This window comes from Mauremys reevesii, unplaced genomic scaffold (genome assembly GCF_016161935.1).
Source record: "Mauremys reevesii isolate NIE-2019 unplaced genomic scaffold, ASM1616193v1 Contig1, whole genome shotgun sequence".
NCBI lineage: Eukaryota > Metazoa > Chordata > Testudines > Geoemydidae > Mauremys > Mauremys reevesii.
Genome location: NW_024100715.1, coordinates 998,579 through 1,021,341, shown reverse-complemented (window position 1 = coordinate 1,021,341; position 22,763 = coordinate 998,579). Strand labels below are relative to the sequence as shown.

The following is a 22,763-nucleotide window of genomic DNA, read 5'->3' as shown; positions in this document are numbered from 1 at the left end:
ATTTTTACCCCATTTTTCAACTAGATCTACGTTGTTTCGTGCAGTCAACCGAAGTATGTGGGATGCTGAAAAACTGTTCACTCCAAAAGGTTACGGCCAGTTGTGCATCCAGCAAGACTCAGCAGTGCAGGGAAGGGACATAAGTAGAATTGGTCAAAAGTTTTCCAACTGAACAATTGGAAAATGCTGATTCAACAAAATCAAAGTATTTCACGGGACTGTTGATTTTGTCAAAATTGTCTATGGGAATGATTGAAATTTTGCATTTTATTTATAATATACTGCAGAATCACATCATTCCGGGATGTATTAGCAGGATTATTGTAAGCAAGACACAAGAAGTAATTCTTCCGCTCTACTCTGTGCTGATTAGGCCTCAACTGGAGTATTGCATCCAGTTCTGGGTGCCACATTTCAGGAAAGATGTGGACAAATTGGAGAAAGTCCAGAGAAGAGCAACAAAAATGATTTAAAAAGTCTAGAAAACATGACCTATGAGGGAAGATTGAAAAAATTGGGTTTGTTTAGCCTGCAGAAGAGAAGATTGAGAGGGGATATGATAAAAGTTTTCAAGTATATAAAAGGTTGTTACAAGGAGGAATAAAATAGTTTTTCTTAACCTCTCATGATAGGACAAGAAGTAATGGGCTTAAATTGCAGCAAGGGAGGTTTAGGTTGGACATTAGGAAAAACTTCCTAACTGTCCGGGTTGTTAAACACTGGAATAAATTGCCTAGGCAGGTTGTGGAAACTCCATCATTGGGGATTTGTAAAAGCAGGTTGGACAAATATCTGTCAGGGATGGTCTAGATAATCCTTAGTCTTGTCTTGAGTGCAAGGGACTGGACTAGACGACCTCTCAAGGTCCCTTCCAGTTCTATGATTCTATGGCATAAAAGTATTGTTTAAGAGTAGGAGAGAGTATACAAGTAACAGGAAAGCGTGTGTGGTGAGATGGGAATTCTTGGCACATTGGTGAGGAATCATCTCTCCGGGACAAGGGATCGGAGCCCCATTACAGAAGTCCAATTGGACAAAGCCCTTGAGCACAGACTGTAGGGAATGATCCTGAATTGTCTAGGTTTGGTAGAGGAAGGATGGATGAGCTATGATTTATATAGGAATTAGAGGTTGGAAGACCCTATGGATTGACCCTCTTAGCCACTGTGTGCTGGAGCAGTCCTATCCTCAATCAATTCCTAACACCTCTTTCCAACGTAGGGCTCACCCACAGCTCACTGGTGTCAATGGAAGGACTCATGTTGATTTCAAGAGCATTGGATCCACCCTGTAGTGAAGTATGTGTGTGACAGAGAGGAGAAGACACTTACCTGTCTGAGTTGAGTTTGTCATCCTAGAAGGGAAAGAAAACAAGTCACTCTATGGAGATCCCCTTGTGATCTGCATCTCTATTCCCAGGTCAATTGTTATAGGAAATTATACATTGTTTGGTACCTCTGGTTGGGAATTTTCTATCTACATTATATTTCAATTTTCTATTGGGAAATCACAATGAAATATTTTGTTTTGGGTTGGTTTGACCCAACTTGAACCACTTCTGTTTGGTGAATTGAATCAAAACATTTTATTTTGAGTCAGTTTGACATTGAACTGCATCTTCCTACCATGCTTTGATTCCTTATGGGAGCTGTAGTTCAGTTGCCTCATGCCCATGTTCTCACCTATGGGCCAGGCACCTTGGTTGGACTACATCTCCCATGAGGCACTGCACTCCCCCCTCTGACTGAGCCACATGGTGCATCATGAGACGTAGTCCAAAAAGAGGATCAGGCCCATAAGGGAGAATGGGGGCATGAAACACCCAAACTACAGTTCCCATGAGGCACTGCAGTCAAAGGCAGATGCAATTTAATGTCAAAACTGACGCGAAACGTTTGGAGATTTCCAAATCAAAATTTTTCAGAACTTTCCATTTGGTGAAAAAAAATTCGATATTTTGACTGTCTCGATTCAAGAGGAAAACAAATGTGGAACTATCAAACAGAAATACTGACTTTCACTCAACCTTACGCTAACATTTCTAAGGGCCACATGAAGTATCTTATCACCTCCCACAAAATTGATTTACACTGGTGACGTCCCTAGTGGACTCAAAGGGCAGATCCTCGGCTGGTGTAGATCATTGTAACGCCACTGACTTCAATCCACTCTGCCGACCACTAAAGCCCATTCCTGGCACCCAGCTCCCCGAACGGCCACAGAATACAATACCTCCCAATCCAGCAGGCAAACAGAAGTGTCCTCTTGTTTAGGGCTGTCAGGCACATCCTCCGTCGGGTCTTCACCACTCACTTGTCCCTGAACCTCAGAGGAAATGTTTTCAAGAGGACCCAATTCTGGAGCCAATTCCACTGGGGAAAAAAGAGACTGAGAATCAGAACCATAGTTGTGCACCAGTTAACAGTGAGCTTTCTGGAGCAGGGCCTGTCCTTGACACAAAGGGTCCCTGACCTGCTTGGCCTCCAGGCGCGAACAGAATCTAAATGTTATATAATCAATAAGGAAGAGTTCCAGCCCAGTTCACTGCTGTGGTAGAATATTGTTAACATCGGCTCCCGAGGGCCAGTTACTCTGTTCCTGTGCCTGGGGGCGAACAGGGGGCCGAGCATTAAGCTGTCTTTGCCCTTCCTGTATTCTGGGTTCACGCAGGGGCTGCCCACTGTAGGATTAGATCGGCATATAAAGGGTTACAATAGCTTGGCTAAGGCAAACACATGCTTTGCAGTTTGTGTGAAGTGCAGGTCCTGTTAGCAGCGGTGGGGAGGCCTTGAAAGAATGTGGCTGAGTTGGAAACATTGGACCTGGAAGGTAACTGATAAGGGAGGAGGAAAAGTCTTTGGAGAAGAGGCCCCAGTTATCAGGAGTGGTTCTAACTAGTTTAAACAACGAAAATAATTAAAAAGAGTCACCAGTAAAAAAAGGTATAAAAGCTCTTAGAGGATTCACTGCTAGTACCTGCGGGCCACTGTTGGAGCCGGCCAACATGGGGTTAAGGACGTCAGCTCTAGTCCTGTGCAAGTACCTGCTCCATACTTATAACTGCAGGATACTATAGGGGTGTGGTTACTGCTTCGGCATTTACGGCACATTTGGAGCAGCTGTATAAATACCACTGGGTCTTTAGATTTAATAAAGGGATTTATGGCTAAATTGGCGCATAGGTGATACCCTGTATTAATAAATAATAATAATTCCAACATACACGCATGGGTGTAACTAGAGCAGCCCCAGGGCTGCATGAAATGTTAGTTTGTACTGACTTCACTAGCACTCTTTACGCAGCCTGTTATAAAACTAGGCAAAAATCTAAATGAGTTGATGTACCCCCTGGAAGACCTCTGCGTACCCCTGGTTGAGAACCACTGCTCTAGGCTATGGTCTGCTCCCATGGCCTCTGGGCAGCAGAGAATAGCCAGAGGACATCCTGGCCACACCCCTGATCTGCCCCCTGCTCTGGAGGCTGGGAGCAGTGCCGGCTAAAGCCCGTATACCAGCTCCACGTTGGCGGGGGATTCTCAGAGGGCCATTTCTACCCCACTGAAGGCCGCTTTAAGTTTCATACCAAGGCTTGAGCGTGACTGGGAATCAAACTCTCAGTGATCCCTACTGGGAACCACCCTCGCAAATATTTTAAAATTCAAAGACCCTGCGGGAATACTTACCTTTTATTAACAGTTATTAGTAGAAGCAGTAACATTAGTGTTACAACTTTACCTCTGAAATTCTCCAGCAGATCACGTAGAACTGTCTGGCTTTCCGAGAGAGCCTGCACCCTGCTCTCCACTTCAGTCAAAGAATCAACAGGCGCCTCCTCCTCACCGTTCACCTGCTCACACCTAACGCCGACAGAACGAGGTGCCTGTCAGAATGCGCCTTCCTAACCGCTGAATCCACTCAGCGGGAAGACAGGACACGGGGGCGAGCGCAAGCTCTGAGCATGCTGGCCCGGTGTGTTATTTAGAACAGAGAACAATGTAAACTTGGGAATTAAAAAGAACATGAGGATTCCTCACCTGCCCCCGCTCAGCCCCTGCCTGGGCCTCCTGTCCTCAGTTCAGGGCCACTAGATGCTCAAGACGATGATCGCTATTGAGCAGACTGTTCACCCCTGTTGTCCCGTATCATAAGACTAGTATTCAAGCCACAATAAGCAGCATCTTCATTCCTAGGATTCCGGCTTTGGAGGACAAACCAATGTCTAGCCATGGGGGTTAGGGAGGGAACTCCCTCTAGGGCAGGTTATCCCATAACTGGCCACTAGGGGGAGAACCCGCATCTCTCTGTGAAGTAGCTGGCCCTGGCCACTATCAGAGACGGGATACCGGGCTAGATGGGCCCTTGGTCTGATCTGCTCTGGTAATTCCCACGTTCCTGGGATGCTTTCCCTGTTCCATCCTCTTAGCCACGAGGAGGATGAGGTGGGAGGGGGCATTATACATTCCCAGCTGGGCTCTCCAGCCTTCCCCAGTGTGATGAAGCACGAGGCTGACTAAGGAGACACATACCTGCTTAAGGTGCTGTCAATGTCCTAGAACGGGAAAAGCAAACAAAAAGAAACTCAGCTCATCAGCCACAAACCTGAAATCCCTCCTAGGCAGGGGATTCACTTTGCCTTTATTTTTGATTCCTACAGGAAGTTGGGTATGTTTGGAAACTTCATGCGTGGCTCTGTTCTCTTCCCAGCTCTGCCAGTGCCCTGCTGGGTGACCTTGGGCATGTCACTTCCCCTCCCCAGATGTAAAATAGGGATAGTGATATTGACCTTCCTTTGGAAAGTGCTTCGAGATGTACTGATGAAAAGCTCTAGATAACAGCCAGGTGTTCATATTATTACTGTTTATGTCAGAGCTATTTGAAATTTTTTGTAAGATTTTGACCTTTGGATGACATGGGAAATTTTTGATTGAATTGTTTTGCAGATTTCTCCCCCCCCCCCCAATCTTGTTTGACCAACCATGGAGCAGGTGAGAAATAAATTTGACATTTGAATTTAAAAAATTTAAAAAAAAAGGAAAAATCAGGAGGAAATTATGATTCCACTCCTCTTTCCCCCTTTTTTTAAATTCAGCCATCTCTACCATTTATCTAAACGGTCTGTCTCAATCTGTCCGTCTCAGATTACAGAAGGGCTGTCAAATATCTGGGCTGCTTGACATGGTAATGGGGCCTGCATGACCTATGCAGATACTAATCAAGGCTGAGATTCTGCAGTAAGAAAAATATATATGTTTACAGCCTTCGTGAATGCAAAAAAAAAAAAAAAAAAAGTTGTAAAGGTGATAAAAGTGTGACCAATGCAGTGAGAGCTACAAAGAGCCTGAAACAATAGCTCTGAGGGGAAGAACTCCCTTCTTTAATCTCACTGGTTGTTGACCCTGAAGCCTAGTGATTACAATTTGATGTCCGCATTAACTGTTTCATTGCTGATCATTTTAACAGATGAGATAGGGAAGGGAGCCAGTGAAGCTCACAGAGAGACAATTATAACAGCAGGAAGTGTATCTGTGTGTGTGAATGCAGTATGGAATCAACCAGCTCAAGTGTGCAAGACAGTTGGACAGAATCAGATTTGCTGTGTGGGGGTGGGGGGGGGGGGGCAGGCAGAATTTGGTGCAATATATAAATATCCAGCAAAGTTTTATGCTGCACTGAATACGATGGCACCTGAACACTTCAGACACATTTGTTCTGTATATGATACACAAAGGGCCAAATTCAGATGCAGTGTAAATAGTTGTGCTGCACTGAAATCAAAGGACTACATACTTCAGGTCATTGGGTAGGTCTGCAAACTTCTGTACATTTTACTCCCTCAACGATCCCGTGCACCTGACCTTTACTAAAAAAAAAGAACAGGAGTACTTGTGGCACCTTAAAGACTAACAAATTTATTTTAGCATGAGCTTTCGTGAGCTATAGCTCACTTCTTCGGATGCATAGAATGGAACACACAGACAGGAGACATTTATACATACAGAGAACATGAAAAGGTGGAAGTATGCATACCAACAGGAAAAGTCTAATCAATTGAGATGAGCTATCATCCGCAGGAGGGAAAAAAACTTTTTGAAGTGATAAGTAAGATGGCCCATTGTTTAGGGAATGGTTGGGTCATTACACTAATTGAATCTATTTCCCTATGTTAAGTTCTCCTCACACCTTCTATGGGCCATCTTACTTATCACTTCAAAAAGTTTTTTTCCCTCCTGCGGATGATAGCTCATCTCAATTGATTAGACTTTTCCTGTTGTTATGCATACTTCCACCTTTTCATGTTCTCTGTATGTATAAATGTCTCCTGTCTGTGTGTTCCATTCTATGCATCCGAAGAAGTGAGCTATAGCTCACAAAAGCTCATGCTAAAATAAATTTGTTAGTCTTTAAGGTGCCACAAGTACTCCTGTTCTCTTTGCAGATACAGACTAACACGGCTGCTACTCTGAAACCTGACCTTTACTAGTTACACTGTAAGATCTTCGGGCAGGGACTGTCTGTGTCTGGGCAGCACCCGGCACAACGGGGCCCTGATCTCCGCTGGGGCAGGGACTGTCTCTCCCTGTGTGTCTGGGCAGCACCTGGCACACTGGGGTCCTAATATTAATTGAGGCCCAGATTTTTAAAAGGTGTTCAGGCACTGCTAGGGTCAGCACTGCAACTCCCAACTGAGTTAGGAACCTAAATCTCATTTTCTAAAGTGATTTAAGTACTTAGGAGCCTAAATCCCATGGACAATTGGAAACTTTTTTGACAGGTCTTACCTTGAACAGCTCAATCGCTGGCTGCTGGCACTTCTGATTTATCTCAGCTATCAGGTTATCGAGATGTAATAGCCCCTCAGAACGTCTGTTGGTACTTTTATTCCTCGTCTTCCCAAGGTCCTGTATCATGCCTTCCAGGGGGTCACGCAGGAGCTGCTCTCTCTGCTTCAAAACCTGGCGCACTTGCTTGATTTCAGACAAACTCTCCTGCTTCTGGCATTCTAGCTGTTTCTGTCATGAACAGATATAAACAGGGCAGTGACAAAGTGAAACAGGATTCCCAGTAGGAACTGCATTTCAGCTGTGAGAGATTGAGCCCTGTTAACACAGGGCAGAACTTTGGGCGGGAGGGGGAGAAGCAGATTCTCGGCGGGGGTACATCTGCACAGCCCTATGGTCCTTACACATCAAACTGGAGCCAGTCTCACCTGGAGGGGTCTAAACACAATTTTCAGCATAAGGTGCCTACCTGTGCGATTTTTCTAGGGAGCCTAGATCCAAAGGAGAGGGAATCCGAAAAGCACTGAACAATTAGGCCCCCATCTTCCACTAAAGATGCTTTTGAAAATGTTTACCTGTACTCTGGCCTCAAATCCCCAGTCCCAGGATTTTCAAAGTAAGAACCTAAAATTAGGCTCCTAAATCCATATTTCGTAGAGCTAGCTGGGAACCGTAGCTTCCATTCCATGGGAAATTCTGACATTTTAAAAAAATTCATTCTGAATGGGAACGAAAACCCAAAATTTCAAAATTTCCTATGAAACAAACATTCTGAAAAACTGCGTTTTGACAGTGTCGGTTTGAAGCATTTACTTTTGATTTTAATATTATTTAACTATTATGTAGCTGTATTATACAGGGGCCAGGCAGGGAGCTGAGGGGGCAGGATGGAGCCATTCCTCATGCCGGGTGAGGGCGGCTGGGCTAGCCACAAAGGGGTGGGGGGGAGGCTCCGGCTCACTCGGCCCCTGTCCCCAGCAGCCAGGCCCGGGTGGGGAGCAGGCCACCGCTCCCGCCCCAGCCGGGTTGTCTTGCAGACAGAAACTGCATTGCACGGAGGCAACAACCCGGAGTAACCTCCCACACACGGTGGGAGAAGTAGCTCCATCCTTCTCCCTCTGCTCCCCGCCGGGCCCTGACTGTCAGAGACCAAGCCGGAAATGTACCAAGCGAAGGTGCAGCAGGAGAAGGACAAATCCTCTCCCCTGCCCGAAACCCCCCCGCAGGTAACTCTGGAAGGGAGAGTGCAGTGCCCTTAGGATGGGTGCAGGGTGGGGGGTCACTGGGGAAGGTGCTGGGAGCAGGGTCCCTCTGCTCAGCCAGAGGTAGGGGCGTTGCCCGCACCTCTCGCCCTGCTGAGGCGTCTGCAAGGGCACGGGAGCTCAGGGGAGACACTGGTGCTGTGAGTCAGCCAGGGCCAGCCCAGAAGCACCAGGCCCCGTGCCTTTGCCCCAGCCCCCCAGGAGCCGGGGAGATTGGCTGCCCTGGTCCATGGAGGTGGGGTTGGAAAGTTCCTCCCAGAGGCGACACGTGGGGCAGTCACATGCTCCCCCCTTTACACTGTCCCCTCCACTGTCAGCACCCAGGAGCGGTCTCTGGCTGCGATGCACTTAACCCACTCCCTGCTCCAGGGGCTGGGAACGTGACTGGTGTGGCTCGCTGCATGGGGAGGACTCTGAGTCAGGGGGACTTTCTGCTCCTTTGAAGGCTCCGTCACATGGCCAGGATGGCATGAGAACCAAGCCCAAGCACCTCACTGCAGCTTGAGTGCAGAACAAACGGGGATAAACGGCGTGAGAGTAAACGGAGGCTGGAAATTAGGTTTCTAGCCAGCCGAGGAGGTAGGTTCGGGAACAGCTTTTTAATAGGAACCCGGGGGGGCGGGGGGAATGACATCCTACCTAGTTTTAAGATGGAGCTTGATAAGTTTAGGAATGTGGTGGTAGCAGGAACCGGACTCAGTCACCCAGGAGGCCCCTTTCAGTCCTGTGTCCCTATGAACGTGAGATCTACGCTTTCGTCCAGAAGTTCCCTGATGTAAACTCACCTGTGATCAAATATGCAGCTGAAACCACCATGAGAGGGGCAGTGAACACACAGGAGAGAGCCAGGCTGGAAGCCACCGGGACGGGAGTGCTCGCAGGAGGGGGGCTGTGGCGGGACAGCTTCCCACCCCATTCAGGACGGATTTAAAGAGCTGCTCTGGGTGCAGTCAGCCCCAGCCCCCTGCACCTCTGGGGCCTGTCAAACCCCCGAGGGGCTGCTCCTCAAAAGGGAGGGTCGCACTCCGAGGTGGCACCAGAGCTCGAGCGCCTTAGCCCCACAGAGCCGGGGCTGCTTGCCCAGAAAGCCACTGAAGAGCATCTGGGCCCTCTGGAGACACAGAGGAACCATGTTTACTTTGTACTTTTAATTGGGCCCCGGGGCAGTCAGCCTGGGTCCCTCAGACACGCCCAGCGGGTTGGGGGCCCAGCCCCCTTCAGAGACCACTTCCCTTCCGCCCCGTGAGGCGCAGCGGGGGAGCCTGGACTGGCGTGTGGGCTGCAGGTTATTTTCTTTGCATTTTTAGTTTTGGACAAAACCAGAAGGTGGGGAGCTGCCTTCCTAAGACATTCGGCCAGAGCGTGCGCCCCACACTGACTCTACGGCCAGGGAAGGGCATCTGGGAGGAGAGAGAGACGCCCCCATTCCCACCCCAAGGGGGCGCCCTGGAGGTACATCCTATGACAGGGACTATTGTTAACCCTGGCGACTATCAATGGATCAGGATGAAGCGTGGACGCTTACCAGTAGAATTCGATATTTCCCTTCTTCAGCAGCTGCCCGTCCCCCTCGCTCGTCTCTCACACGCTGAACACGAGCCCGATGACTCAGAAGTTGCTCCTGCAACAATCCCCCCAAAAAATCACTTGAGCTTTAAAAGTGACCTTAAAAATAGCCGTCAGCCTGAAACGTGGCCTGGCGAGGATCTGTGTGTTTTAATTGGGCGTGTGCCCCACAGGGCTTCTTTGTGATGGATAAAGAAAACCTGGACATGGAGGGAGGGTTTTTTTTGGTGGGGGGTGAATAGAAATAATAGGTGGGGGCTTCCTGTGATGGGGGTTGTGGTGGAGTAGGGACTGTCTATGTGGGGGATGGGAGAGCAGGGAGGATTTTAGGTGAGAGGCAGGTATGCAGACTGTAACATGAGCTAGGCCTGGGGGAGGGGAGGTGACACCTCGGCCCAGGAGCTGGACAAAAGAAAAGGAGCTGAGTGGAGAGGGTGGGGTCAGTCTTCGGTTTTGGGACCGGGGTGGTGGGTTTGCAGGGGAACCTGTGCTGGAATCCAGACACCCTGAACCCCCAGAGAGGCCAGAGTGAGGGGTCCTGGCTCTGAACACGAGCTCTGCTGTACCCTGTGTTCCTGTTGTCCAATAAACCTTCTGTTTTACTGGCTGGCTGAGAGTCACTGTGGGTCCCAGGAAGAGGGGGGCAGGGCCTGACTCCCCTACACTCCGTGACAGGGGTTCATCCCACACTAGCCCTGAAGGGGTTAATGGGGGCTCAGGAAGGGGCCAGTTAAGCAGACAGGCTCAGGTGCGGGGAATCGGGTGGTGTAAGCAATCCCCTGAGTGAATAATGGGGGGTCCCCGCTGAGGAGGAAGGAGCTGGGCTGGGTTTATAGCAGCAGGAAGATGACGGAGAGAGAGGCAGCTGCAGAGAAGGAGTCTGCAGTCACTTCCTGGGAGGACTGAAGGGACGCCATTTTAGATGTTAGGGTGTTTCTCCTGGCCGTGGAGAGGAGCAAGGGACTGGGGGAGGGCTCCTGCTTGGTGAGGGGCACGGAGGAGCAGCAGGCAGGGGACTGATGCTGGGGGGGGGCAGTTTGAAGGAGATGGGGAAAGAATAAGCAGTAAAACAGGCCCCAAAACATTCACCCACTTTTTGGGGGAGGGGTGTTTGGGGGCTGCAGGCCAAAGCAGCCGACAGTTACTCGCTGGCAGAAGGAAGTTTTGGGGGAGCCAGAAGGTTCGGAAAGACTCAGGAAAAAGGCAGGAAGGTCCAGAATGGGACAGACCTTGGTTGCTGATTAAAGGGGCCCTGAGCTGGAACCCGGAGTAGAGGGTGGGCCTGGGTTCCCCTCCCGGCCACTGGGGAAGCGGCACCGGATGGCAAGGCAATAAAATAAATATATAATGAAAGCCTACAGAGAAGAGGCCTGTAGAAATAATTAAAAGGGACGTAGAGGGGTAAAGACTGTCTATCCCTAGGCCTCCTACAAGTCCCCAACCCCGGAAATCTTTATCAGCCAGACACCAGGCCTGGTCCTCCCCACCTCCCACTTCCAACAGCAGCAGCTGGGACAGGAGATTTGGGATTTCTGGTCCCCCTAGTCCCAGCGAAGGGATAAATAACCCTGTGGGAAAAGGCAGGTAAAATAACCCCGATTTCCTCCCCCCACCCCTGCTTTGCATAGTCACATACACCTGTGAAAAATGGATCTCAAACGCTACTATTCTGATCCAGTAACATTTTACACGCACTTTGTTCCAATGTAAATGACTAATATGCAAAGCAGGGGAGTTGTCTCCAAATCAATCTAAGCGCCCCCTCTGATTTCTACCCAAATAACCTACCTTCAACTCCTCTGCAGCTGCCTCAATGGGAATGACGGTGTGAGCTCTGTGTTCTCGAGACTCTTTGCAAACCCTGCAGATGAGGGTCTGGTCCTCTTTGCAGAAGAGCTTCAAATCATCTCGATGTTTCTTGCATTGTCCTTCTAGGCGTCTTGCTATGCCCACCACCGCCTCCACCTGCTTGTTAGGCCTCAGCGCTGCCTCGGGGAGAGGTTTCCTGCATTGGGGGCAAAGGCCTGTGCCCGAGGCCCCCCAGCTGCCAGTGATACAGGCTTGGCAGTAGTTGTGCCCACAGTCTAGAATCACTGGGTCTTTAAAGGGCTCCAGGCAGATGGCACAAACCAGCTCATCCTGGAGCTTTTCCCCCCAGTTCGGAGCCGACATGGCTGCTGTGAAAAAGACAAACAAACTTTACTTTCACTTTCCTCTCCAATGTTTGTTGAGAACTGGAGCTGCCCCCACCCTTCCTGTAGCCGCTTTAGTGCGGTTAGTTCTGATCCCTCGCAAGGGGGGGAAATGGCAGACAGATGCAGGCCCAGTAACATCTGCTGAAGCTGCTGCCCTCGCTTGGGTTAAAATCTGCTGCCTGCTGTTCACAGGGGCTAAAAGGGGACAAATCAGGGGTGGGTTGGGCAGAGTCTGAGCCGGGGGTGGAAACTGACTGTGGGAGGGGGGCAAACAGCTGGGGGCAGGGGCAGGGGAAGAGCTGGGTTAAGCCCAGGGGTGAAGGGCTCCCAGACGGCGGCAAAGGGAAAACGCCTGGCACAGGGGAGTGCAGAGGGGAACAGTTACCCCGATGGCCTGAAACACCTGCCATGGTTGCAAACAAAGGGGGTGGGGCAGAGGAGATTTTTTTATTTCCCCTCTCAAAGGACAATGTGTCTCAGGACCCACTTCCCAGGGCCGTGTCCTGAAGGGCACAGGGCGTCCCAGTGCCTAGACACGGCAGTTCCTCCTGATCCTATATAACGTCCTGAGGTGCTACCAGAGAAGTCAGAAATACTTTCTACCCCAACCCCCGCAAAAACCCTTGTGTCGCACAGTACAAGTAGTTAAAAGAATCCCTTACCGTATATACGTCTGCGCACAGTCTCATAACGGTTCACGGGTTTGTCTTACCTGCTGCTTCTAATTGTTCACTTTTTAAAATGTTATTTTTATTACTCTGAGCACTTCACCATAGACCTTTGTCAGCACTGTGCCCATGAGGGACCCTTAGCATCACTCCTATATTTCATATCAGCCCATCATTCCTCCTCTTGTTACGCCTTTACATCTTACGCTGGGCAGCAGACGGGCTTTCAGGTCTCTGTTCATTTCATATATACCTGCCCTGGATATTTCCACTACATGCAGCCGACGAAGTGGGTATTCACCCATTAAAGCTCATGCTCCAATATGTCTGTTAGTCTGTAAGGTGCCACAGGACTCTCTGCTGCTTTTACAGCGGTTACTAAGGTTCTGGGGTTTTCACTCGGGGGTGTTTCTCCAGGCTCTTTTTTTTTTTTTAATTGAAACACACATGTAAAAATGTTAAATAAAGGGCTCTGTCTTCAGATAGGCTTGTCTGTCCAAGCGTTTGTTCCTTTACAAAAAACTTTCACTTGTAGTTGTTAAAAAGTCAGGGAAGAAGCAGCCTTCTTCTCTCTGATCCACTGACTCCCAGATGCTGGTTTTGCTAACAGGGGCTTTGCTGAAAAAGCAAATTGCTTCAAATTGTCCTTACTGAAAAATGACCAAGGTTAGTGTGACAAAGTTCCTCCTCTACCGTGGTGGGTCCTGCGCTTAGTGGCAGATTTGCTCACCTCAGTGATCTTCCCCCCAGTCTGGGTCAACCCCTCCTGTGTCTGATCAGGAGTTGGGAGGTTTGGGGGGAACCCGGGCGCAGCCTCTACTCCGGGTTCCAGCCCAGGGCCCTGTGGATCGCAGCTGTCTATAGTGCCTCCTGTAACAGCTGCCTGACAGCTACAACTCCCTGGGCTGCTTCCCCATGGTCTCCTCCAAACACCTTCTGTATCCTTAGCACAGGACCTTCCTCCTGGTCTCTGATAACACTTGTACTCCTCAGTCCTCCAGCAGCAGCAGCAGCACTCCCTCACTCTCAGCTCCGCACACCTCTTGCTCCCAGCTCCTCACACACGCACCCCACAAACTGGAGTGAGCTCCTTTTTACACACAGGTGCCCCGATTGGCTGCCTTGATTGGCTGCAGGGGATCTAATCAGCCTGGCTGCCTGAATTGGTTCTAGCAGGTTCCTGATCACTCTAGTGCAGCCCCTGCTCTGGTCACTCAGGGAACAGAAAACCGCTCATCCAGTGACCAGTATATTTGCCCTCTGCCAGACTCCTGCACCCCACTGGCCTGGGTCTGTCACATAAGTCTAAAACATAGGGGGGAACTTTTAAAAATTGTTTGTTGCTAAGGGCTTATGGTTTTAACTTTTATTAAAGCCCCTATGGGAAAAGGCTACATGGCAGGAAAGATGCTTGGGGGGGGGTGTCTGTTTCTTTAGATAAGTATAAGGTAGTTAAAGGTGGGGGTGGGGTCATGAGGGGAGGGACGGGAGATGGGTCTTGTTTAAAAATCCTGTGACACTGGGATCGGTTCAGGAAAATGAATTCTCTGACACTGCTGTAGAAGCACATTGGATCGGTCCGATCCAAAGGTGGCGATAAGCAGCCTGAGGGGCTGTGAACCTGGGAAGTTGCCTCTTCCTGCAGAATCCCTTGGAGGGGTCAGATCTCTCTCTCCGACTCAGCCACGTGCTGTCTATCTTTGCCCTTTTCCTGCCCTCTTCTCTCCTCTAACCTCTGCTTAACCCAGCTACATGTTTCTCTTTTATTGAATAGTTTGAAATGCTCTTTTCTTAACCTACCCTTGTCTTTAATACTTTATATGTTTCTTTTTTAACCTGCCTTTATATTTTATACCATGTACTGTGGCAAATTGCCAGCACTATTGTGATGGGTCTCACACTTTCTCTTGGGGGGGGGGGGGGAAGCAGGGTTCAGGGCACCATTTCTTGCCCCTGCAGTGGCATGTGAACTGCCCCACTAGTGTCCTAGAGGAGGGGAGTGGAGAGGGAGGGACCTGGGCCCGCCCTCTACTCCAGGTCCCAGCCCAGGGGCCCTGAGGATACTGGTGAACCACTTGAACTGGTGGTTCCTTCCCCCGGGCTACTTCCCTCTCCTGCCCTTCAGCCAGGGGGTGGGCTTCCTGCCCTCCCTCTGCACAAGCCAGGTGCCCCTTACCTAGGGTCTGGGACTTCTTAGCTCAGCGCAGCACTTCTCCAAACTGTCCTCTGCTTCCCTTCAAACTATTCTCTGCTCCAACTCCCACCCTGTCTGATTGAAGCAGGGGGTTTTATCAGGTGACTGATTGCAGCTGCTCTAATTGGCGTCAGGTGCTCTAGTTAATCTATAGCAAACCTTCCTCCCCTTACAGGGAATAAGGCTCCCTTGTAACCCTCTGGCCATGCTGTATCACAGTACTTGCTAAATAGTTTCTGCTTCAGTAAATGCCTGGTTTTTTGCCATGTGTGTTCTTTTCAAACCTATCGTTTTTAATCCATTCTTTCAAACTAACCCTTTAAAAACAAAAATCTGTATTTTTCTTTAAGTTCTCTTTCTATTCTTTAATAACATACCAAACTCGGCCTTAAAATCATCTCTCCTTACAAAACCTAATTTAAAAAAAAACCCTAATCACTTTGTCCAGGTTCGCCAGGCTCAGCACCAAGATCCCGCTGAGCGACCTCTCTCCTGGGGAAGCGGCACCCAATAGTGGGGCACCCCCTGGATGTAGGAGACCTCGATGTTGTTCTTGCCCTGGCCCGAGACAAACACCAGCTACTGCCCCTCGCAGCGGATCACCAGCCGGGCGTTCTCCTGCAGGCAGCCGACCTCCCCGCTGAACATCAGCAGCGCGTGGTCCAGACACTCCTCCATGGGGCGAGAAAGGCCACCCAGGGACGCCAACCGATTCCGCACCTTGGCAATGTTCTCCACGCTCAGCACCTCCGGGCTGGTGGAAATCGAGGCACAAGGATCCATTGGTCCCTCGCACTGGTTCAGGGGCTGCTGGCTGATGGGAATGGATGGAAACTTGGTAACAAACTCACAAGCTCTGACAGTGGGAGAGGAAACAGGTCATGGGGTCTGAGATCTCCCTTTGAGGCACAGCTGAGATGAGTGTGTGGAGGACTCAGCCTCGTTGCGGGAATGGAGCTGGTGGAAAATGAATCGTTGGGTCTGATTTCACCCGGAGTTACACTGGAGCAATTCCACTGGCTTCTGGATTTACACCAGAGTCACTGAGATCCAAATCTAGTCCTGATCTGTATCCCTAGGATACCTGGGTTCTCTCCCTGGCTCTGGGAGGGGAGTGGGGACTGGTGGGTTAGAGCAGGGGGGATGGGAGCCAGGTCTCCTGGGTTTTCTCTCTGGCTCTGGGAGGGGATCCGAGTGAGGTCTAGGGGGCTAGAGTGGAGGGGGGAGGGGGCTGGGAGCCAGGACTCCTGGGTTCTATTAGGTGTTGGCTACAGCAAAGCATAATTTGGATTAAGGCTGGGTGTGGTCGCAGCATGTAGCCACAAACCCTTTTCTCCTCCCCACCCGGAGAGAGAGAGAAACTCCTAGGAGTGTCAATTACCCTTGACGAGGAAATCGAAAGTTAAGGGAAGACAGGAGAGGCTTTGGGGTTCCGAGTTTAACCTTGAGGGGTACAGGAACAGCAACCTCCTGGCCAGGGACACAGGGAGGCAGGGGGCCCTCGTCCATCTGTCTGCCCTGTTACACCCCCCACCCCTGGGCACTGGGGCCACAGGGAGGGCTGGGTACAGGGTTTGGTGGGGGCTGGGGGCAGCGGAGAGGGGACATTGGGGGCCTGGGTTCAGGGTGCTGGGGGGGCGCAAAGGGCGATGAAAGGAGCCAAGGGGTTCTGGGGAGTGGGGGCTAGTGGTTAGAGCAGGAGGGGGCTGGGATCCAGGACCCCCGGCTGTCTGAACCCACTGCTCAGTGCTCGTAGGTGAGAGGCACCTGCAGCCACAAATCTCAGGGGAGTGTGGTGCGGAATCAGGCGCGGAGATACAACCCCCCACTCCAGCCACAGCCTCGCCCTGAGTACAATGAAAATCCCCCCCCCCGATCTGTGTTTGCAGCTAATCCAGCCCCCTCCCCCGCTCTAACCCACAAGACTCCCCTGAGAGAAAGGGGGTACTGCCAGGGGGCAGCACCCTGGCTAACAGGGCACCGGGGTCCTGGGAGGGACACGGGGGCCAGAGGACAGGCGGATCCCTGGCCTGCAGAGGGCGCTCCGGAGCTGGAATCGAGCTAATTCCCAGAAGTCACCAGCAGGAGGCGCTGCAGGGGTGAGTCTGCTCGTCTACACCCTTGTACTCCAAAATGCCAGCAACTCACCAGAAGTCTTGGCACCCCCTGCAAAGCCTGCGCCCCCCCACCCCCTGCTCTTGTCTGGCCTAGCCTGGGGCTAGCACACCCTGAACTCCCCAACCCCCCTCACCTACTCCCTATTTTTCCCATCACTACTTCTTCCACCTCTGCTCCAGGTCAGGAGGCACCTAATTAGTGGAGTCAGCCTGCAGGGCTCCACTAATTAGGTGCAAAGTCCTGCATTCTCTTGTTGTCCCTCCCCACCCAATCGTGTTCTACTGCAGGGGTCTCTAATTCCCGGCCTGGGGGCCCCTGTGGCCCGCAAGCCTCCCTAATATGGCCCGTGGGGCTCCAGGAGTTTTGGGGCCAGGTCTCTTGCTTGACCCCACCTGCTGTCCCCCGGGCACTTCCCCCCCCAATGCCCCAGGGGCACTGGCTCCATGCATCTGCCAGCCCCTCCCTGCAGCCCCTGGACAAGGCTGGGCCTCCATGTGCTACCCCCACCCTGAGCACCCCTGCAGCCAATGGGAAGCTGTGGGGCGGTGCCTGGGGGCAGCAGTGCATGGAGGCCCCCCGGCCCACTCCACCTTGGAGCCCCAGGTAAGCACCGCATGTTAGGGGGCTTATTCCTTCACCCTCTCACTTCCCTGGTCCTTCTCGCATGAACAGAAAGCAACAATACCCGAAGTCCAAAGGCGCAAACAATTCGATGTTTATTGGGGTGAACTTCCAGCAAGCACGATTCTAGTTTCCTTCCTTAGTGTCCCCCTGCCCAGCTCTGACACCACAGAGCCTTGCCTGTGTCCCTGTCCCTGTTCCCATCCCCCTTTTAGCAAAACATGATCCCAATTTTCCCATCCGCAGTCCCTGTTCCCATTCCCCCATTCCTGATTGACTGCAGCCTATATAGTAAAACCTGAGTTTTGCTTAGCTATTCCTTAACCAATCATTTTACTGAAATTGAACTAACCAATCCTAACATATTGTAACATGGTTATTTAACCAATTATATTCCACCACCTTCATTAGTTTACACCCAACAAAATTAATTATACAGCAGACAGAAACAATTAGAGAACCAGACAGAGACCATGCAAATAAACATACAAAACAATACAGAAGTGAGGATTTCACCACTACATCTGTACAGACATAAGGGTTCTCCAGCTGTGTCTATTGATAAGTGAGTTCTTGCCAGACAGGATGCCATCAAACTAAGTTTCCTTTTACATCTTCTAGGCTCTTCCCTTTCTCTGGAGGTGACAGGAATATCAGGACAGGATTGTATTCCTAATAGCCCAATAGCACCTTATTTCAATATGACTAGTTTGGAATGTGAGGATGTGACCAGACACTTCCCAGCTTATGGCTGCCTAACTACATCTTAGCTGACGGCCTTAGCCTGTCACAGTAAGAGAATGCCATTCCACAGACAGTGATTTTGATTCTTTCTTTTATACCTCTATAACTAACTAAGTGATAAGAATACACCTAAATTCTTGCAGACAGGCCTGAATATCTATATCCTAACACCGCACCACACATCCCCCTCCTGGAGCCTGCACCCCCACCCAACATACCCCCTCCCAGAGCCTGCACCCCATCCCCACACCCCTCAACCTCCATCCCCATTCCCACCCCCGCAGAGCCTGCACCCCCAGCCCACAGATCAGTGTCCGATCCTCCCTTGGGACTGTGTCAGGAACCACAGATCTCAGAGTTTCAGAGGGGTCGCCGTGTTAGTGTGTATCAGCAAAAACAGCGAGGAGTCTTTGTGGCATTTTAGAGACAAACACATTTATTTGGGCATAAGCTTTTGTGGGCTAAAACCCCCTTCATCGGATGCATGGAGTGGAACATACAGTGGGGAGGTATAAACACACAGCACGTGAACAGAGGGGAGTTGCCGGACCGAGTGGGGGGGTCAGTACTAACGAGCCCATTCAATTAAGGTAGAAGTGGCTATTCTTAACAGTTGACAAGACTCAAACGCTGATGTGGTCAACACAACGACCGAGCTGCTGACCAACCAGGCACTGTGGCGATGGAGCCGAGGAGGAATCGAGTCCACAAGATCCCCGGGCCGCAATGGGAGGGGCCAGGCACTCGTTATCATTGTTTTATAGAAAACAAGGAGCCGAAATCTCTCCCCTGGGCGCAGACGGAGATGTCGCCAGTCTGGTCTATTTGGGGCCTTATTGGGGTCTGGCTGGGGTCTTGCCCACGTGGTGGGCAGAGGAGACTGGCTGGGGGATGTTGCTGGAGTTGGGGGATGAGGGGCCAGGGTGAGGCAGGGACCAACCAGAGGGAAGTTGACCAGAGTGGGGGCCGAATGGCCCAAGTGGGGGATGGGGAACTTGGTTGTAGTGGGGGGGGGGGGGCAAAGGGCCTAGCTGAGTGGGGGAGGGGCTTGGCTGTAGGGTGGGGGGGGGGAGGGGGGTCCAGACGGAGTTGGGGGAGGAAACCCAGGGCCCGGCTAGGGTGGGGGCAGGGTGACTGGGGTCCCGCCTACATAAGTAACCGGGAAACTGTAACCTACCCTGTTGGGCAGGGGAATTTGTGTCAGGGTCACTGTTGTGAGGTAGATGCACAATTAGCCCCTCCACACCCAGACATGGCTGGAATCGGGGGCGGTCATTTAGGGGACCCCACAGCCAGAGTCAGAGTCCAGGGAGGGTGAATTGTCAGGCCGGCTGCTTTGCAAAAGGCCACGTGCCCTGGGGTAGGTCGGGAGAAACTGAGTCACGGGAGGAGAAAGCAGGCTGGGTTTTCCCCCAGGCTCTGAAGTATTTTTGCAGCTGGTTAGTGCTAGTGTTAACCCTCCTCCAGGGAAGCCCCGGCGGTGTTCGTTACAGAAAGGGGAAATTGGTTCGCTGACTAGCGAACTGATTTCAGCAGCGAAGGCGAAAAGAGCTGCTGGGATTCCAGCTGGAGATATTGACAAGCAAGTGGAGAGAAGATATAGTCGCCGTGCTCTTGACTCAGCCGAATGTAGAGATTTTGGTGAGCAAAGACGGTCACTGAGCCTCAGGTGAACTGAACTCTTGAGTTTCTTCTCGCTGTGTTTCTGTGCGGACTGAGCGGCTGAGACTGAACTTTTCTTTATCTTCAGTTTTATATTAACAGAAATAACGTTGGTGGTTTATAAAGTAGCCAGGTCATAGGCGCCGACTTCCCCTATGGTCGGTGGGTGCTCCACCCCACCCCCCTCCTCCGCCCCCACTCCACCACCTTCACCAAGTCCCCATCCTGCCTCTTCCCACCCCTGCTCCGCCCTGCCCCCATTCTGCTTCTTACCTCAAGCCCCCGGCCCTGCCCTGCCTCCTCCACCGAATGCACCGCGTCCCCGCTGCTCCCTTTCCCTCCCGGGGAATCCTGAAGTTCCTGAACACAGCGAAACAGCTATTTCGCAGTGGGCCGAGGCGCTGGGAAGGACGGGGAGCAGTTGGTCAGCGGTGCCGCTAGTGTACAGGATGCGCTGGAGGGAGGGGAGAGATTGGCTGCCGGTGGGTGCTGAGCACCCGCTAATTTTTCCCCGTAGTTGGCACCTAGGAGCCAGGTTACGTTGTAGAAATTAAGTTATTATTATTTTTGTGTTTTCTATCATTATCAGGCTTTATAAAGTTGATACTGTTAGGGATAAATAAGTAAGGAATGTTAGTACTGTTTAATATGCTCAATTAGTTTTAATAATGTATTTCTGAGGTAATGTTAAGTGAATCACTGGCTTTAATAGACTCTAATATGGAGTCTATGAACTATGACCCCTGGACTCCATCTCTGTAAGCGAACTTGTTTACAGCTTAGACACTGGAGTCGTCTGGCTCAAACCGGACAGAACCAGCTTTTCCCGCCAGAGCCAGCCCCCAACATTCCGTCCCCTCAGAACGTTTCCCGCCAAAAAGGCCGGATAAGAGCTTGCCCAGCGCCTGCGCGGGGCCGCCCATTCCAGCCCTCACAAAGGTTACACAACCCTCTAGTGCATGGGCGCCAACTTATATGGGCTCGTGGAGCTAAAGCCCCAGGAATATTCATAATCAGGGGCTCTGCTCCACCAATATTTGGAGCTAGATTTTTCCCCCTCCCCGGAGCTTCCCTGCCTGAATGTAAAGAGAGCGCACAGCGCGTCTCTCTCTCCTTTGCTGCTGCTGCCGGTAGCCTAAGGGCTGCAGCATTAGCATAAGAGGAATGCTAACGACTGCTGAAGCACTCAGGAGGGGGAGGGGAGTGGAGGGGGCCTCCCCTCTCCTGCCCCTACCTGGAGGAGACACAAACGGGCCAGGAGACAGACATCATTCACCTTAGCAGCTGCTGGGGCTTCCGTGAGTGTTTGACCCTATGATTCCCCCCCTGCCCCAGCCCCTACTCCTACCCCCAGTGAGGCGCAGCAGGCTGCACAGGGGAGGCAGGAAGCCACATGTGAAGGCAATGCCCCCTCCCCCAGCACCCACCAACCCACCCGCCACAGGAGGGATGGGAGAGGGAGGCTTCCTAGACCTGAGCAGCTGGGGCTTGGGTGAATTTTATGACACCCTGCTCCCCCACCCCATAGCCAGCCACCACCCTGCCTACCCCACTTCTGCCCCATGCTGGGCAAGGGGCAGCCCCATCCCCCATCCACAGTGAAGTTATGGTGAGGGGCAGCAACATGGAAGGCCACCTGTGCCCCCCCCCAGTACCCATCATAGGGGAGGGGAGTGAGCTTTCTGGACCTGAGAGGGGCTCTAGGAGCATGTGCAGAGTGTGTGTGCCATGGGGGGCAGGAGGGGACCCTCCCCTGGAGCTTGCTGCTGCCAGTGGTGGTGATGGGGAGTCCTCTCTGGCCCTAGCCCTGGGGCAGCCTGTCTGCACCCCAAGTTCCTCATCCTCAGCCCTGCCTCACCCCAAAGCCTGCACCCCCAGCACCGAGCACGCTCCTGCACTGTGAACCCCTCATCCCCAGCCCCACCCCAGAACCCTCACCTGAGGGGAAAAACATGCAACTTAAATTTGGTGGTCAGTTTGGAGTATCATTGTATTTAGCACAATATTTGATTACTTTACACCCTTCAAAGTATGTAACTGGTCGTATACAGGTGTTTTCTCTGAATACTGTCGGTGTGCCTCAGTTTCTCCAATGCATTTCTTAAGGCTCTAGATGGTGGGATAAGGGGGTGTGATTGTTGTAAAGCCCTAGAGGGCCAGTGTGATGCCGTCTGCACAGAGAATGGCTGCAACCCTGCCTCCAGGCAACTGATGGCCTGGGCCACTCTCCTGCAAGCTGCCAACTGAAGGTGTTGGAGAACAAAGAGATCAGGTGGCCTCCTAATGCCTGGAAAAGAGACAAAGGCCGGAGGAGGGAGTGTCAGTGCCTGTGCAGACTTCCGGGAAGCGCATGGTGTGGAAGGGGATGCTGGGATGCTTTGGAACATCTCCATACAAAGTCAGTCAGGACTCTGGGGGAGCCTCCTCTCTCGGAGCAGACTGTCTGCAGGGCAAGAAGCTCACACCTTCCTGGGTCTGACCTCAGAGCATTCAGCCCTTCCTCACTGTGCACTTTCCGCAGCGAGTCTGCCCAGGCTGGTCCTGGGGCAACCAGAGGTCCCTGCACCCCAACTCCGCAGTCAGATGTGACTCTCAGCCAGACAGTAAAACAGAAGGTTTATTAGATGACAGGGATACAGTCTAAAACAGAGCTTGTAAGTACAGAAAACAGAACCCCTCTGTCAGGTCCATCTTGTGGGGTGGGGAGCCCAGAACCAAGTTCTGGGTCTCTCCCCTTTTCCCCAGCCAGCTCCAAACTGACACTCCCTCCTCTGGCCTCTGTGTCTCTTTCGGACAAGGAGGCCACCTGATCTCTTTGTCCCCAGCACCGTCAGTTGGCACTTTGCAGGGGAAACTGAGGCACCCACACAGTATTCAGAGAAAATATTAAGGACATTCCCACTTCATCACAACAGGTGCAACAAAATATAATACTGTATATTGAAGCAGGCAAG

At 51.5% G+C, this 22,763-nt stretch overlaps 1 protein-coding gene across 2 annotated transcripts in view; it reads right to left on the bottom strand.

Moving 5' to 3' along the window:
• Window positions 1-22,763, bottom strand: part of LOC120392477 (E3 ubiquitin-protein ligase TRIM11-like) — a 58,989-nt gene that overhangs the window by 9,336 nt on the left and 26,890 nt on the right. The window contains exons 1-7 of one of the 2 annotated variants that reach the window (XM_039517256.1): window positions 11,396-11,815; window positions 9,567-9,662; window positions 6,780-7,010; window positions 4,527-4,549; window positions 3,736-3,857; window positions 2,233-2,372; window positions 1,332-1,354 (exon numbers count right to left, since the gene is read on the bottom strand). In XM_039517256.1, coding sequence (XP_039373190.1) covers window positions 1,332-1,354; window positions 2,233-2,372; window positions 3,736-3,857; window positions 4,527-4,549; window positions 6,780-7,010; window positions 9,567-9,662; window positions 11,396-11,779 — 1,019 coding nt within the window. In that variant the 5' untranslated portion in view covers window positions 11,780-11,815. Of the gene's footprint in view, window positions 1-1,331; window positions 1,355-2,232; window positions 2,373-3,735; window positions 3,858-4,526; window positions 4,550-6,779; window positions 7,011-9,566; window positions 9,663-11,395; window positions 11,816-22,763 lie in introns of those variants that run through there. The other variant, XM_039517257.1, reaches the window with a different exon arrangement.